Raw genomic sequence first — 16,519 nt, 5'->3', positions numbered from 1 at the left:
TCCGGAAGGAACTCTTACCGTGATGGAGAGAAACTTCGATGCTGGGGCCTTTATTGACAGTCAGTTGATTCCCGGTATGGAGGATTACTTTCTTGGTACCGAGCTCACGGGACAGGCGAGGTGGATGTACCGCACGCTTCTCCGCGGGGCGGTGATAGCTCGGAAGGCCGAGTTCGAGTTGTCGGGTATGCAGGCGTTGCAAAGAAAGCTCGATACTGTTGTCCAGGCCAACAACGATTTCAAGGCCCAAGTCGAGAAGCTTCAGGAACAGCTGTCCGCGGCGGAGAAGGGGTGCAAGGATGTCGATGAGTCCTTTGAGGAAAAAATGAAGGTCTCCGATGCCACCGTATCCCGTTTGACCGAACGGAAGATGACTTTGGAGAGCCAGCTCAGCGTCGTGCAAGGTCGGGTGGTCGCTATGGAGAAGGAGCGCGACCAAGCCGTTTCGTTGGCCAAAGCTGTCCAAGCCGAAGTCGAAGATCTCAAGAGGAAGCACAAGGCGACTAAAGAGCAAGGAAAGAACACGATTTTCATGACTGAGGAGGCTCTCAAGGCTCAGGTGAAGATTGTGGTTCCAGACTTCGACACGTCGGCTATTGGGGTCTTCAAAACGATTCAGGACGGCAAGATTGTTGACATGCCCCAAAAGTGAACTCTTGTAACTTGTGCCTTTGCATGGCTTTGTAATGTACTTTTGTCGCAACTGTTAAGATCTTTTTTACTCTCTAATGGTCGCTTGGTCGGCTTCTAATTATCGCCTTTATCTTGTTTGTTCAGTAACGTTTATGTTTTGGTACCGTTTTCTAGTGTGGACTTATTGCTTGTGTCTGTTTTGCCGTTTACATTGGTAACATGGTTGAAACCGTCTTGGTCATACTATCGTGGCCGTTAGTTATGGCTATGATCCGACTAGCTCCCAGGGTGATCAGTCCTGGGTTGCCGTTGAAGAACGCGATTGCGTGGGATACGTATTGGGGAATAGTAGATGGAAGAATTCAGACAAGTAAAAATTGGTCGTTAGCTAAACAATATTCATGAACATGGTAGGCATTTGATTAAAGTAAATCATTGGAAATTAACATTTGACAATAGTAAACATCTATCTAGCTTGTCAGGCCGCTTGGCCGGTGTGTCCAAGCTATGAATAGAAACTCCTCAGGTTACCTGCATTCCATGTTCTCGGGATTTCCTTGCCGTCGAGTCTTTCCAGCTTGTAGGCGCCTTTGCCAAGCACTTCTTTGATTCTGTAGGGGCCTTCTCAGTTTGTCGCCATCTTTCCTTCTCCTGGGGTTGGTAGCCCGACATCGTTGCATCACAGGACGAGGTCTCTTTTCTCAAATTCCCTTCTGAGGACCTTGGTGTTGTAGCGTAGGGCTATTCTTTGTTTCAGCGCTACCTCTGACAAGTGGGCCATTTCACTGACCTCGTCTACTAGGTCTTTGTCCACCGTTTCTTCTACCCCTGCGAGGAGTAACCGCGGGCTCGGCTCGCTGATCTCTATGGGTATCACCGCCTCGACCCCGTACGTTAAGCGGAAGGGGGTTTCTCCTGTGGAGCTTTGCTCGGTTGTTCGGTAGGACCAGAGAACCGAGGCGAGCTCGTCGGCCCATGCGCCTTTTTTGCTATCTAAACGCCTTTTGAGACCCAGTAAGATGATCTTGTTTGCGGACTCCACTTGTCCGTTTGTTTGGGGGTGTTCAACCGAGGAGAACTTCTGTCTTATCCTCAAGCCAGTGAGAAACTTCGCGAACTTCTTGTCAGTGAATTGCGTCCCATTATCCGAAATGACGATCTCCGGGATGCCGAAGTGGGTTATCACCTGCCTCCACATGAACTTCCTACAATTGGATGAGGATATGCTGGCCAGCGGCTCAGCCTCTATCTATTTGGTGTAGTAGTCGATGGCAACTATGAGGTACTTGACCTGCCCCGGGCCAACTGGGAAGGGTCCCAAGAGGTCGACTCCCCACTGCGCAAAAGGTCGAGTGGATGTCAGTAGGCTCAGCTCGGAAGCTGGCGCTCTGTGGAAGTTGGCATTTTGTTGACATTTTGCGCATTTTTTTACGAATTCCTTGGAGTCATTCATCATTGTTGGCCAGTAGTATCCAGTTCGGATGAGCTTCCTAGCTAGGGCTTTGCCCCCGATATGGTGGCCGCAGCACCCCTCATGGACTTCTCTGAGTACACAGTCCGTCTGGTCGGGATGCAGGCACTTCAGCAAAGGTTGGCTGAGTCCCTTTTTGAATAGCTGATCCTGTATGACCGTATATTTGGCGGCCTCCCTTCTTACCGCTTTGGCTTCCTTCTCGTTCTGAGGGAGTTTGCCATTTTCCAAGAAGTCAGTGATGGGGTCCATCCAGGAAGGGCTTATTTTGGTCAGGTGAAGGGCAACTGCCGGCTCTTTCGTGATGCCCTGAATGAGATAGCGGTTGCCGGTTCCAGGTTTTGTGCTTGCCAGCTTGGATAGGAGGTCTGCCCGTGTGTTCCTTTCCCTCAGAACATGTTGGACCGTGACTTCCTCAAACTGTTTGCTTAGTTCCTTGACCCTTTCTAAGTATTTCTGCAGTAGCGAGTCTCTGGATTGGTAGCTTCCATTTACCTGCGCGGTGACGACCTGCGAGTCGCTGCACACTTCCAGCCTCGTTGCTCTGACTTTCCGAGCCAGAACCAAGCCCCCCAGGAGGGCTAGGTATTCTGCTTGGTTGTTCGATACAGGGAACTCGAACTTAACTGATTGTTCGTAGATGAATCCGGCTGGGCTTTCTAGGATGATGTCGGCGCCCCCAAACGTCTGGTTGGAGGCTCCGTCTACATGGAGCTTCCACCGTGTGTCTGTGACTTCGGCTGGGTTCCCGGTTACTTCCACCAGGAAGTCTGCCATTGCTTGCGCCTTGATCGCATGCCGGGGTTCGTAGCTTAAGTCGTATTGGGACAATTCGATGGCCCAGGTCATCATCCTTCCCGCCAGATCAGGTTTTTGGAGCACCTGACGAATCCCTTGATCCGTTCTAACGACCACCTGGTGACTCTGGAAGTACTGTCGTAGTCGGCGGGAGGAGACCAGGAGTGCCAGTGCCAACTTCTCCAGCCTACTGTATCTAAGTTCTGCCCCTTGTAGTGCTCTGCTCACAAAGTAGATTGGTTGCTGGGCCTTCCCTTCTTCCCGTACCAACACCGCTGCAAGCACTCCTTCTGTTATGGCTAGGTACATGATGAGCGGATAATTTATACGCTTTTTGGCATTATTTTTAGTATGTTTTTTGTAGAATCTAGTTACTTTTAGGGATGTTTTTATTAGTTTTTATGTTAAATTCATATTTCTGGACTTTACTATGAGTTTGTGTGTTTTTCTGTGATTTCAGGTATTTTCTGGCTGAAATTGAGGGACTTGAGCAAAAATCAGATTCAGAGGTTGAAGAAGGACTGCTGATGCTGTTGGATTCTGACCTCCCTGCACTCAAAGTGGATTTTCTGGAGCTACAGAACTCAAAATGGCACACTTCCAATTGCGTTGGAAATTAGACATCCAGGGCTTTCCAGCAATGTATAATAGTCTATACTTTGAACGAGTTTAGATGACGTAAAAGGGCGTTGAACGCCAGTTCTACGCTACTGTCTGGAGTTAAACGCCAGAAACAAGTCACAAACCAGAGTTGAACGCCAGAAATACGTTACAACCTGGCGTTCAACTCCAGAAAGAGCCTCTGCACGCGTAACATTCAAGCTCAGCCCAAGCACACACCAAGTGGGCCCCGAAAGTGGATTTATGCATCAATTACTTACTTCTGTAAATCCTAGTAGCTAGTTTATTATAAATAAGACTTTTTACTATTGTATTAGACATCTTTGGACGCCTGGTTCTTAGATCAGAGGGGCTGGCCATTCGGCCATGCCTAGACCTTTCACCTATGTATTTTCAACGGTAGAGTTTCTACACTCCATAGATTAAGGTGTGGAGCTCTGCTGTTCCTCAAAGATTAATGCAAAGTACTACTGTTTTTCTATTCAATTCAACTTATTTCGCATCTAAGATATTCATTCGCACTTCAACCTGAATGTGATGAACGTGACAATCATCATCATTCCTTATGAACGCGTGCCTCACAACCACTTCCGTTCTACCTTAGATTGAATGAGTATCTCTTAGATCTCTTAATCAGAATCTTCGTGGTGTAAGCTAGATTGATGGCGGCATTCATGAGAATCCGAAAAGTCTAAACCTTGTCTGTGGTATTCCGAGTAGGATTCAGGGATTGAATGACTGTGACAAGCTTCAAACTCGCGAGTACTGGGCGTAGTGACAGACGCAAAAGGAGGGTGAATCCTATTCCAGCATGATCGAGAACCTCAGATGATTAGCCGTGCTGTGACAGAGCATTTGGACCATTTTCACAAGAGGACGGGATACAGCCATTGACAAGGGTGATGCCTCCAGACGATTAGCCATGCAGTGACAGCGCATCGGACCATTTTCCAGAGAGGATCAAAAGTAGCCATTGACAACGGTGATGTCCTTACATAAAGCCAGCCATGGAAAGGAGTAAGATTGATTGGATGAAGACAGCAGGAAAGCAGAGGTTCAGAGGAACGAATGCATCTCTATACGCTTATCTGAAATTCTAACCAATGAATTACATAAGTATTTCTATCCTTATTTTATGTTTACTTCTTATTTAATTTCAAAAATTTCATAACCTTTTGATATCCGCCTGACTAAGATTTACAAGGTGACCATAGCTTGCTTCATACCAACAATCTCCGTGGGATCGACCCTTACTCGCGTAAGGTTTATTACTTGGACGACCCAGTGCACTTGCTGGTTAGTTGTGCGAAGTTGTGATAAAAATTTGAGATTACAATTGAGCGTACCATGTTGATGGCGCCATTGATGATCACAATTTCGTGCACCAAGTTTTTGGCGCCGTTGCCGAGGGTTGTTCGAGTTTCGACAACTGACGGTTCATCTTGTTGCTCAGATTGGGTAACTTTCTTTTCGTTTTCTTTTCAAAAAGTTTTCAAAAATTTTTCAAAAAATCTTTCAAAAATTTCTCCTTTGTTTTCAAAAAAAAAATTTTAAATAAAATGTTTTCAAAAATATATTTTTCTTCAGAATTTTTAAGAATGAATTCTAGAGTTTCATGAAGCATGTTGAAGCATGCTGGCTATAAAACCATGTCTAAATTCTTTTGGACAGAGGTTTTGGCTTAAAATTGAATGAATTACTCCCATATTCATGCTAAAGCTTGACTGGCTATTAAGCCATGTCTAACCCTCAGATTGGAGCTTTAGATTAAGATTGTAAGATTCCTGGAATTCATATTAAAAATTTTGGAATCCTTATTTTTCTTTTTCAAATGATTTTCGAAAAATATAAAATAAAAATACAAAAAATTTCATAAAATCATAAAAATCAAAAAATTATTTTATGTTTCTTGTTTGAGTCTTGAGTCAAGTTGAAAGTTTGGTGTCAATTGCATGTTCATCTTGCATTTTTCGAAAAATTCATGCATTCATGGTGTTCTTCATGATCTTCAAGTTGTTCTTGGTAAGTCTTCTTGTTTGATCTTGATGTTTTCTTGTTTTGCATCTTTTCTTGTTTTTCATGTGCATTTTTGCATTCATAGTGTCTAAACATGAAAGATTTCTAAGTTTGGTGTCATGCATGTTTTCTTTGCATATAAAAATTTTCAAAAATAAGTCTTGATGTTCATCATGACATTTAAAGTGTTCTTGGTGTTCATCTTGACATTCATAGCATTCTTGCATGCATTCATTGTTTTGATCCAAATTTTCATGCATTGAGTCTTTTTCATGTCTTTCTCTCTCATCATTAAAAATTCAAAAATCAAAAAAATATCTTTCCCTTTTTCTCTCTCAAAATTTCGAAAATTAGATTTGACTTTTTCAAAAAATTTTAAAAATCTAGTTGTTTCTTATGAGTCAAATCAAATTTTCAATTTAAAAATCCTATCTTTTTCAAAATCTTTTTTAAAAATCAAATCTATTTCATTTTTCTTAGTTATTTTTGAAAATTATAAAAATATTTTTCAAAAATATTTTTCTTAATTTTGTCTCATAATTTTCGAAAATAACATCATCAATTAATGTTTTGATTCAAAAATTTCAAGTTTGTTACTTGCTTGTTAAGAAAGATTCAAACTTTGAGTTCTAGAATCATATCTTGTGATTTCTTGTGAATCAAGTCATTAATTGTGATTTTAAAAATTAAATCTTTTTCAAAAACTAATTTAAATCATATCTTTTCAAAAATATCTTCTTATCTTATCTTTTTCAAAAATTTGATTTCAAAATATCTTTTCTAACTTCCTAACTTCTTATCTTTTCAAAATTTGTTTCAACTAACTAACTAACTTTTTGTTTGTTTCTTATCTTTTTCAAAACTACCTAACTAACTCTCTCTCTCTAATTTTCGAAAATATATTCCCTCTTTTTCAAAAATTCTTTTTAATTAACTAATTATTTTAATTTTTTATTTTAATTTTCAAAAATTACTAACCTTTTTTCAAAAACTATTTTCGAAAATCACTAACCCTTTTTCAAAAATAATTTTTGAAAATCCTTCTCCCTCATCTCCTTCTAATTATTTATTCATCTACTAACACTTCTCTTCATCTCACATCACTGCTCCTATCCTTACCTTTGTGTTTGGATTCTTCATTCTTCTTCACCCATATTCCTTTTCTTCTTCTACTAACAATAAGGAACCTCTTTACTGTGACATAGAGGATTCCTCTTCTTTTCTTGTTCTCTTCTCTTTCTTATGAGCAGGAACAAGGAAAAAGGCATTCTTGTTAAAGCTGATCCAGAACTTGAAAGGACTCTGAAGAGGAAACTAAGAGAAGCTAAATTACAACAATCCAGAGACAACCTTATTGAAAATTTTGAACAAGTAAAGGAGATGGCAGCCGAACCCAACAACAATAATGCAAGGAGAATGCTTGGTGACTTTACTGCACCAAATTCCAATTTACATGGAAGAAGCATCTCCATTCCTGCCATTGGAGCAAACAACTTTGAGCTGAAACCTCAATTAGTTTCTCTGATGCAGCAGAACTGCAAGTTTCATGGACTTCCATCTGAAGATCCTTTTTAGTTCTTAACTGAATTCTTGCAGATATGTGGTACTGTTAAGACTAATGAAGTAGATCCTGAAGTCTACAGGCTCATGCTTTTCCCTTTTGCTGTAAGAGACAAAGCTAGAGTGTGGTTGGACTCTCAACCCAGAGATAGCCTGAACTCTTGGGACAAGCTGGTCACGGCTTTCTTAGCCAAGTTCTTTCCTCCTCAAAAGCTGAGCAAGCTTAGAGTGGATGTTCAGACCTTCAGACAAAAGGAAGGTGAATCCATCTATGAAGCTTGGGAGAGATACAAGCAACTGACCAAAAAGTGTCCTTCTGACATGCTTTCAGAATGGACCATCTTGGATATATTCTATGATGGTCTGTCTGAACTAGCTAAGATGTCATTGGATACTTCTGCAGGTGGATCCATTCACCTAAAGAAAACACCTGCAGAAGCTCAAGAACTCATTGACATGGTTGCTAATAACCAGTTCATGTACACTTCTGAGAGGAATCCTGTGAGTAATGGGACGCCTATGAAGAAGGGAGTTCTTGAAATTGATACTCTGAATGCCATATTGGCTCAGAATAAAATATTGACTCAGCAAGTCAATATGATTTCTCAGAGTCTGAATGGAATGCAAGCTGCATCCAACAGTACTCAACAGGCATCTTCTGAAGAAAAAGCTTATGATCCTGAAAACCCTGCAATAGCAGAGGTAAATTATATGGGTGAACCTTATGGAAACACCTATAATCCATCATGGAGAAATCATCCAAATTTCTCATGGAAGGATCAAAAGCCTCAACAAGGCTTTAATAATGGTGGAAGAAACAGGTTTAACAATAGTAAACCTTTTCCATCATCCACTCAGCAACAGACAGAGAACTCTGAACAAAATACCTCTAATTTAGCAAACTTAGTCTCTGATCTATCTAAGGCCACTGTGAGTTTCATGAATGAAACAAGGTCATCCATTAGAAATTTGGAGGCACAAGTGGGCCAGCTGAGTAAAAGGATCACTGAACTCCCTCCTACTACTCTCCCAAGCAATACAGAAGAAAATCCAAAAGGAGAGTGCAAGGCCATTGAATTAATCACCATGGCCGAACCTGTGAAGGAAGGAGAGGACGTGAATCCCAAGGAGGAATACCTCCTGGGACGTCCAGTGATCAATAAGGAGCTTCCCTTTGAGGAACCAAAGGGATCTGAGACTCATCTAGAGACCATAGAGATTCCATTGAACCTCCTTATGCCATTCATGAGCTCTGATGAGTATTCCTCTTCTGAAGAGAATGAGGATGTTACTGAAGAGCAAGCTGCCAAGTTTCTTGGTGCAATCATGAAGCTGAATGCCAAATTATTTGGTATTGAGACTTGGGAAGATGAACCTCCCTTGTTCACCAATGAACTAAGTGATCTGGATCAACTGACATTGCCTCAGAAGAAACAGGATCCTGGAAAGTTCGTAATACCTTGTACCATAGGCAACATGATATTTGAAAAGGCTCTGTGTGACCTTGGTTCAGGAATAAACCTCATGCCCCTCCTTGTAATAGAGAAACTGGGAATCTATGGGGTGCAAGCCACTAAAATCTCATTAGAGATGGCAGACAATTCAAGAAAACAGGCTTATGGACAAGTAGAGGACGTGTTAGTAAAGGTTGAAGGCCTTTACATCCCTGCTAATTTCATAGTCCTAGACACTGGGAAGGATGAGGATGAATTCATCATCCTTGGAAGACCCTTCCTAGCCACAGCAAGAGCTGTGATTGATGTGGACAGAGGAGAATTGATCCTTCAATTAAATGAGGACAACCTTGTGTTTAAAACTCAAGGATCTCTCTCTGTACCCATGGAGAGGAAGCACCGTAAGCTTCTCTCATTGCAGAGTCAACCAGAGCCCCCATAGTCAAACTCTAAGTTTGGTGTTAGGAGGCCACAACCAAACTCTAAGTTTGGTGTTGAACTCCCATATCCAAACTCTAAGTTTGGTGTTGGAGAGTCTCAACAATGCTCTGAACACCTGTGAGGCTCCATGAGAGCCCACTGTCAAGCTATTGACATTAAAGAAGCACTTGTTGGGAGGCAACCCAATTTTTATCTAATTTCTATTTTTATTGTTTTTCATGTTTTATTAGGTTCATGATCATGTGGAGTCACAAAATAAATATAAAAATTGAAAACGGAATCAAAAACAGCAGAAGAAAAATCACACCCTGGAGGAAGATCTTACTGGCGTTTAAACGCCAGTAAGAAGCATCTGGCTGGCGTTCAACGCCAGAACAGAGCATGGTTCTGGCGCTGAACGCCCAAAATGGGCAGCATCTGGGCGTTTGAACGCCATAATTGCACCCTGGAGAAGAGCTGGCGCTGAACGCCCAGAACAAGCATGGTTCTGGCGTTCAACGCCAGAAATGGGCAACAAATGGGCGTTCAACGCCCAGAACAAGCACCAATCTGGCGCTGAACACCCAGAGTTGTGTGCAAGGGCATTTTGCATGCCCAATTTGGTGCAAGGTTGTAAATCCTTGAACACCTCAGGATCTGTGGACCCCACAGAATCACTTCAGGATCTGTGGACCCCACAGGATCCCCACCTACCTCCACTCACTTCTTCTCACCCCTCTTTCACACAATCCCATAAACACTCTTCCCCAAAACTCTTCACCAATCACCTCAATCTCTCTTCCCTATCACCACTTCACCACTCACATTCATCCACTCTTCCCCATAAACCTACCTCATAAACTCCACCTACCTTCAAAATTCAAAATCAATTTCCCACCCAAACCCACCCTTATGGCCGAACCTTACCCCCTCCCTTCCCTATATATAGCCCTCCATTCTTCCTCATTTTCACACAACACAACCCTCTCTTCTCTTCTCGGCCGAATACACCACTCCCCCCTCTCCTCCATATTTTCTTCTTCTTCTTCATCTATTCTTTCTTTTCTTGCTCGAGGGCGAGCAATATTCTAAGTTTGGTGTGGTAAAAGCATAAGCTTATTATTTTTCCATTACCATTGATGGCACCTAAGACCGGAGAATCCTCTAGAAAAGGGAAAGGGAAGACAAAAGCTTCCACCTCCGAGTCATGGGAGATGGAAAGATTCATCTCCAAAGCTCATCAAGACCACTTCTATGATGTTGTGGCCAAGAAGAAGGTGATCCCTGAGGTCCCTTTCAAGCTCAAGAAGAATGAGTATCCGGAGATCCGACATGAAATCCAAAGAAGAGGTTGGGAAGTTCTAACAAAACCCATCCAACAAGTCGGCATCCTAATGGTTCAAGAGTTCTATGCCAATGCATGGATCACTAGGAACCATGATCAAAGTAAGAACCCGGACCCAAAGAATTATCTCACCATGGTTCGGGGAAAATACTTAGATTTTAGTCCGGAAAATGTGAGGTTGGCGTTTAACTTGTCTATGATGCAAGGAGATGCACGCCCCTACACTAGAAGGGTCAACTTTAATCAAAGGTTGGACCAAGTTCTCATGGACATATGTGTGGAAGGAGCTCAATGGAAGATTGACTCCAAAGGCAAGCCGGTTCAACTAAGAAGACTGGACCTCAAGCCTGCAGCTAGAGGATGGTTAGAGTTCATACAACGCTCCATCATCCCCACTAGCAACCGATCCGAAGTTACTGTGGATCGGGCCATCTTGATTCATAGCATCATGATTGGAGAGGAAGTAGAAGTTCATGAAGTCATCTCCCTTGAACTCTATAAAATAGCCGAAAAGTCCTCCCCCATGGCAAGGCTAGCTTTTCCTCATCTTATTTGCCATCTCTGTTACTCAGCTGGAGCTTTCATAGAAGGAGACATTCCCATTGAGGAAGAGAAGCCCATCACTAAGAAAAGGATGGAGCAAGCAAGAGAGCCCATTCATGGAGCTCAAGAGGTGCATGAAGTTCATCATCATGAGATCCCGGAGATGCCTCCAATGCATTTCCCTCCACAAAACTATTGGGAGCAAATCAACACCTCCCTAGGAGAATTAAGTTCCAACATGGGACAACTAAGGATGGAACATCAAGAGCACTCCATCATCCTTCATGAAATTAGAGAAGATCAAAAATCAATGAGGGAGGAGCAACAAACACAAGGAAGAGACATAGAAGAGCTCAAGGACATCATTGGTTCCTCAAGAAGGAAACGCCACCATCACTAAGGTGGACTCATTCCTTGTTCTTACACTCTCTGTTTTTCGTTTTCTATGTTAAGTGCTTATCTATGTTTGTGTCTTATTACATGATCATTAGTAGTTAGTAACTATGTCTTAAAGTTATGAATGTCCTATGAATCCATCACCTCTCTTAAATGAAAACTGCTTTAATTCAAAAGAAAAAGAAGTACATGAGTTTCGAACTTATCCTTGAACTTAGTTTAATTATATTGATGTGGTGACAATGCTTCTTGTTTTCTGAATGAATGCTTGAACAGCGCATATGTCTTTTGAAGTTGTTGTTTAAGAATGTTAAATATGTTGGCTCTTGAAAGAATGATGACAAGGAGACATGTTATTTGATAATCTGAAAAATCATAAAAATGATTCTTGAAGCAAGAAAAAGCAGCAAAGAACAAAGCTTGCAGAAAAAAAAAGAGAAAAAAAATAGGCGAAAAAAAATAGAAAGAAAAAGAAAAAGCAAGCAGAAAAAGCCAAAAGCTCTTAAAACCAAGAGGCAAGAGCAAAAAGCCAATAACCCTTAAAACCAAAAGGCAAGGGCAAATAAAAAGGATCCCAAGGCTTTGAGCATCAGTGGATAGGAGGGCCTAAAGGAATAACATCCTGGTCTAAGCGGCTAAACCAAGCTGTCCCTAACCATGTGCTTGTGGCGTGAAGGTGTCAAGTGAAAACTTGAGACTGAGCGGTTACAGTCAAGGTCCAAAGAAAAAAAAAAGAGTGTGCTTAAAAACCCTGGACACCTCTAATTGGAGACTTTAGCAAAGCTGAGTCACAATCTGAAAAGGTTCACCCAATTATGTGTCTGTGGCATTTATGTATCCGGTGGTAATACTGGAAAACAAAGTGCTTAGGGCCACGGCCAAGACTCATAAAATAGCTGTGTTCAAGAATCATCATACTGAACTAGGAGAATCAATAACACCATCTGAACTCTGAGTTCCTATAGAAGCCAATCATTCTGAACTTCAATGGATAAAGTGAGATGCCAAAACTATTCAAGAGGCAAAAAGCTACAAGTCCTGCTCATCTGATTGGAGCTATGTTTCATTGATAGTTTGGAATTTATAGTATATTCTCTTCTTTTTATCCTATTTGATTTTCAGTTACTTGGGGACAAGCAACAATTTAAGTTTGGTGTTGTGATGAGCGGATAATTTATACGCTTTTTGGCATTGTTTTTAGTATGTTTTTAGTAGAATCTAGTTACTTTTAAGGATGTTTTTATTAGTTTTTATGTTAAATTCACATTTCTGGACTTTACTATGAGTTTGTGTGTTTTTCTTTGATTTCAGGTATTTTCTGGCTGAAATTGAGGGACTTGAGCAAAAATCAGATTCAGAGGTTGAAGAAGGACTACTGATGCTGTTGGATTCTGACCTCCCTGCACTCAAAGTGGATTTTCTGGAGCTACAGAACTCAAAATGGCACGCTTTTAATTGCGTTGGAAAGTAGACATCCAGGGCTTTCCAGCAATGTATAATAGTTCATACTTTGAACGAGTTTAGATGACATAAAAGGGCGTTGAACGCCAGTTCTATGCTGCTGTCTGGAGTTAAACGCTAGAAACAAGTCACAAACCAGAGTTGAACGCCAGAAATACGTTACAACCTGGCGTTCAACTCCAGAAAGAGCCTCTGCACGTGTAACATTCAAGCTCAGCCCAAGCACACACCAAGTGGGCCCCGGAAGTGGATTTATGCATCAATTACTTACTTCTGTAAACCCTAGTAGCTAGTTTATTATAAATAAGACTTTTTACTATTGTATTAGACATCTTTGGACGCTTGGTTCTTAGATCAGAGGGGCTGGCCATTCGGCCATGCCTGGACCTTTCACCTATGTATTTTCAATGGTAGAGTTTCTACACTCCATAGATTAAGGTGTGGAGCTCTGCTGTTCCTCAAAGATTAATGCAAAGTACTACTGTTTTTCTATTCAATTCAACTTATTCCGCTTCTAAGATATTCATTCGCACTTCAACCTGAATGTGATGAACGTGACAATCATCATCATTCCTTATAAACGCGTGCCTGACAACCACTTCCGTTCTACCTTAGATTGAATGAGTATATCTTAGATCTCTTAATCAGAATCTTTGTGGTGTAAGCTAGATTGATGACGGCATTCATGCCGGAAAGTCTAAACCTTGTCTGTGGTATTCCGAGTAGGATTCAGGGATTGAATGACTGTGACAAGCTTTAAACTCGCGAGTACTGGGCGTAGTGACAGACGCAAAAGGAGGGTGAATCCTATTCCAGCATGATCGAGAACCTCAGATGATTAGTCGTGCTGTGACAGAGCATTTGGACCATTTTCACAAGAGGATGGGATGCAGCCATTGACAAGGGTGATGCCTCCAGACGATTAGCCATGCAGTGACAGCGCATCGGACCATTTTTCAGAGAGGATCAAAAGTAGCCATTGACAACGGTGATGTCCTTACATAAAGCCAGCCATGGAAAGGAGTAAGATTGATTGGATGAAGACAGCAGGAAAGCAGAGGTTCAGAGGAACGAATGCATCTCTATACGCTTATCTGAAATTCTAACCAATGAATTACATAAGTATTTATATCCTTATTTTATGTTTACTTCTTATTTAATTTTGAAAATTCCATAACTTTTTGATATCCGCCTGACTGAGATTTACAAGGTGACCATAGCTTGCTTCATACCAACAATCTCCGTGGGATCGACCCTTACTCGCGTAAGGTTTATTACTTGGACGACCCAGTGCACTTGCTGGTTAGTTGTGCGAAGTTGTGATAAAAATTTGAGATTACAATTGAGCGTACCATGTTGATGGCGCCATTGATGATCACAATTTCGTGCACCAGTACAGATAGAGTGGTTCTCCATTCTTGGGCTTCCCGAGCACCGGGGGTGCTGCTAGAATCTATTTTGAAGTGGTTGAAAGCTTCTTCACACGCAGGGGTCCACTCGAACGCTATTCCCTTCTTCATTAAACCGAAGAAGGGTAGGGCCTTTGCTGCCGATGCACCCAGGAAATGGGACAACGCGGTGAGCCTTCCCGTTAGCCGCTGAACGTCTTTGATGTAGCCTGGACTCCTCATCTGGAGTATTGCTCGGCCCTTTTCAGGGTTGGCCTCCATTCCCCTCTGGGTTATCATGAATCCCAGGAACTTTCCGGCCTCCATGGCAAAGGCGCACTTAAGCGGGTTGAGCCTCATGCTGTGTTGTCGGAGGGATGCGAACACGTTCTCTAGGTCGCTTATGAGAACGTCAGGCCGGGTGGTCTTTGCGAGGATATCATCCACGTAGACCTCAACCGTCTTGCCCATGAGGTCGCTGAATATTTTGTTCATCAGCCTCTGGTATGTTGCCCCGCGTTCTTCAGGCCAAACGGCATCACCCTGTATCAGTAGGTCCCCCCTGGCTTTATGAACGTCGTTTTATCCTCGTCTGGCCGGTGCATCGGTATCTGATTGTAGCCGGAGTAGGCATCCATGAAACTCAGATATCAGTATCCCGCAGCCGTGTCGACGAGTGCGTCGATGTTGGGGAGGGGGTAACAGTCCTTAGGGCATGCTTTATTGAGATTGGAGTAGTCCACACACATCCTCCATTTCCCATTGTGCTTTTTTACCAGGACCACGTTTGATAGCCAGGTCGAATAGTCCAGTTCCCGGATGAACCCTGCTTCGAGGAGGCTGGCCGTCTGTCTGGCCACTTCCTCTGCCCTTTCCTTAGACATTTTTCTCCTCCTTTGAGCCACTGGTTTGGCTTCCGGTCTGATGGCTAGGTGGTGTGACATGAGACCGGAGTCTATACCCGGCATGTCGGCAGGTGTCCAGGCAAACAAATCGCCGTTGGCTCTGATCATTTCCATCAAAGGTTCTTTCAACTCGTGGGGGAGGTTCCTATTCACGAACGTGAATTTTTCCTCCGAGTTTTCGACCCTAAACTTTTCCAGGTCCCCTTCGGGTTCGGGTCTGGGTTTGTCGTCAACTCTGGCATCCAGGTCGGCGAGGAATACTCCTGATGCCTCTTTAGACTTCTTTCTTAACGAGAGACTGGCGTTGTCGCAAGCGGCTGCTGTTTCCAATTCTCCCCTCACAGACCCTACTAACCCTTCTTCAGTTATGAACTTCATTACCAACATCCTTGTGCTGATGACTCCTCCTAGGTCGTTGATTGTCTTTCTCCCCAAGATGATGTTGTAAGCGGTGGAGTCTCGTAGGATCACGAACTCGGCCATTATCGTTCTTCTCCCCTGGCCTTGTCCCAATGAGGTTGGTAGGGTGATTATGCCATCTGACTTGATGAAATGGTCACCAAGCCCCACGACGCCGTGCTGGTGAGTCTGTAGGTCGGCGTTCCTTAGGCCTAAGGCATCGAACACATTGCGGAACATGATGTTCGAGTCTGCCCCCGTATCTACAAGGATTCGTTTGACGAGACCGGTTCCTACTCTAGCCGTTATGACCATGGGGGGCTTTCTCCGACTTCGTCAAACCACTGATCTTCTGGGCCGAACGAAATGTGTGGGAGCTTCCTCGTGCCTCGCGCAGAGGACGAGGAGACCGCCAGGACTTTGGCGTCTTTCCTTTGTGCCGACCTCGACTTAGGTGCCGCGTTCCTAGCTGTTACCACATTCACTATGGTGAGGCCCCGGTCGTCTTCCTCCGGTTCTTGGCGTCGCTTGGCTGCCCGAGTCCTGTCCTCGCCGTCATGGTCGCGGTTTCGTCGTCTCGGCTCTCTAATGAAATGGGAAAATTTATCTAGCTTCCCATCCCTGATCGCTTGTTCCAACGCGTCCTTCAGGTCGAAGCAATCCTGTGTTTTGTGCCCGTAGCCTTTGTGGTAGTCGCAGTAAAGGCTTCGATTTCTCCCTGTTCGTTCCTTCAGTGGTCGGGGTTTCGACAAGATCCCCTTTTCGGCGATTTGTTGATAAACTTCCATGATTGGTGTCGTGAGGGGAGTGTAATTGGTGAACTTCCCGACCCGAGAAAACAGTCTGGGTGCCTTGCTCGGACCGCCGTCCCTGGCATGTTCCTTTTGACCTTCTCTGCCCCCGCAGTGCCGGTCTTGGTTATAGGAAGGCTGCCGTTTGTTGGCGGCCACGACTTGGCTCACTTCTTCGTCGTTGATGTACTCCTTGGCTACACATTGGATCTCCTGCATGGTCCACACCGGCTTCGTGGTGAGGTGCTTTCTGAAATCCTCGTTCAGAAGTCCGTTTGTCAGGCACAAGCTTGCAACTGAGTCTGTCAGCCCGTCTAT

General features: G+C 43.3%; 2 protein-coding genes and 1 non-coding gene across 3 annotated transcripts; all 3 read right to left on the bottom strand.

The window, feature by feature from the left end:
* Nucleotides 1-1,882: 1,882 nt before the first annotated feature.
* LOC148567244 (uncharacterized) lies at nucleotides 1,883-3,211 on the bottom strand. Its single transcript, XM_088484543.1, has one exon. It carries the CDS (start codon nucleotides 3,209-3,211, stop codon nucleotides 1,883-1,885), a length of 1,329 nt encoding a protein of 442 aa, XP_088340669.1.
* A 4,107-nt stretch (nucleotides 3,212-7,318) lies between these two features.
* LOC148567243 (small nucleolar RNA R71) lies at nucleotides 7,319-7,426 on the bottom strand. Its single transcript, XR_015882059.1, has one exon. It is a non-coding gene; the product is annotated as a small nucleolar RNA R71 (small nucleolar RNA).
* Nucleotides 7,427-14,756: 7,330 nt separating this feature from the next.
* On the bottom strand, nucleotides 14,757-15,650 carry LOC148567242 (uncharacterized). Its single transcript, XM_088484542.1, has one exon. The coding sequence runs from the start codon at nucleotides 15,648-15,650 to the stop codon at nucleotides 14,757-14,759; it is 894 nt and encodes a 297-aa protein (XP_088340668.1).
* Nucleotides 15,651-16,519: the final 869 nt, after the last annotated feature.

This window comes from Arachis ipaensis, chromosome B4 (genome assembly GCF_059453495.1).
Source record: "Arachis ipaensis isolate K30076 ecotype BB chromosome B4, ASM5945349v1, whole genome shotgun sequence".
Classification (NCBI taxonomy): domain Eukaryota; kingdom Viridiplantae; phylum Streptophyta; class Magnoliopsida; order Fabales; family Fabaceae; genus Arachis; species Arachis ipaensis.
The sequence above is the reverse complement of the archived record's forward strand: the minus strand, read 5'-3'. Positions and strand labels throughout refer to the sequence as shown.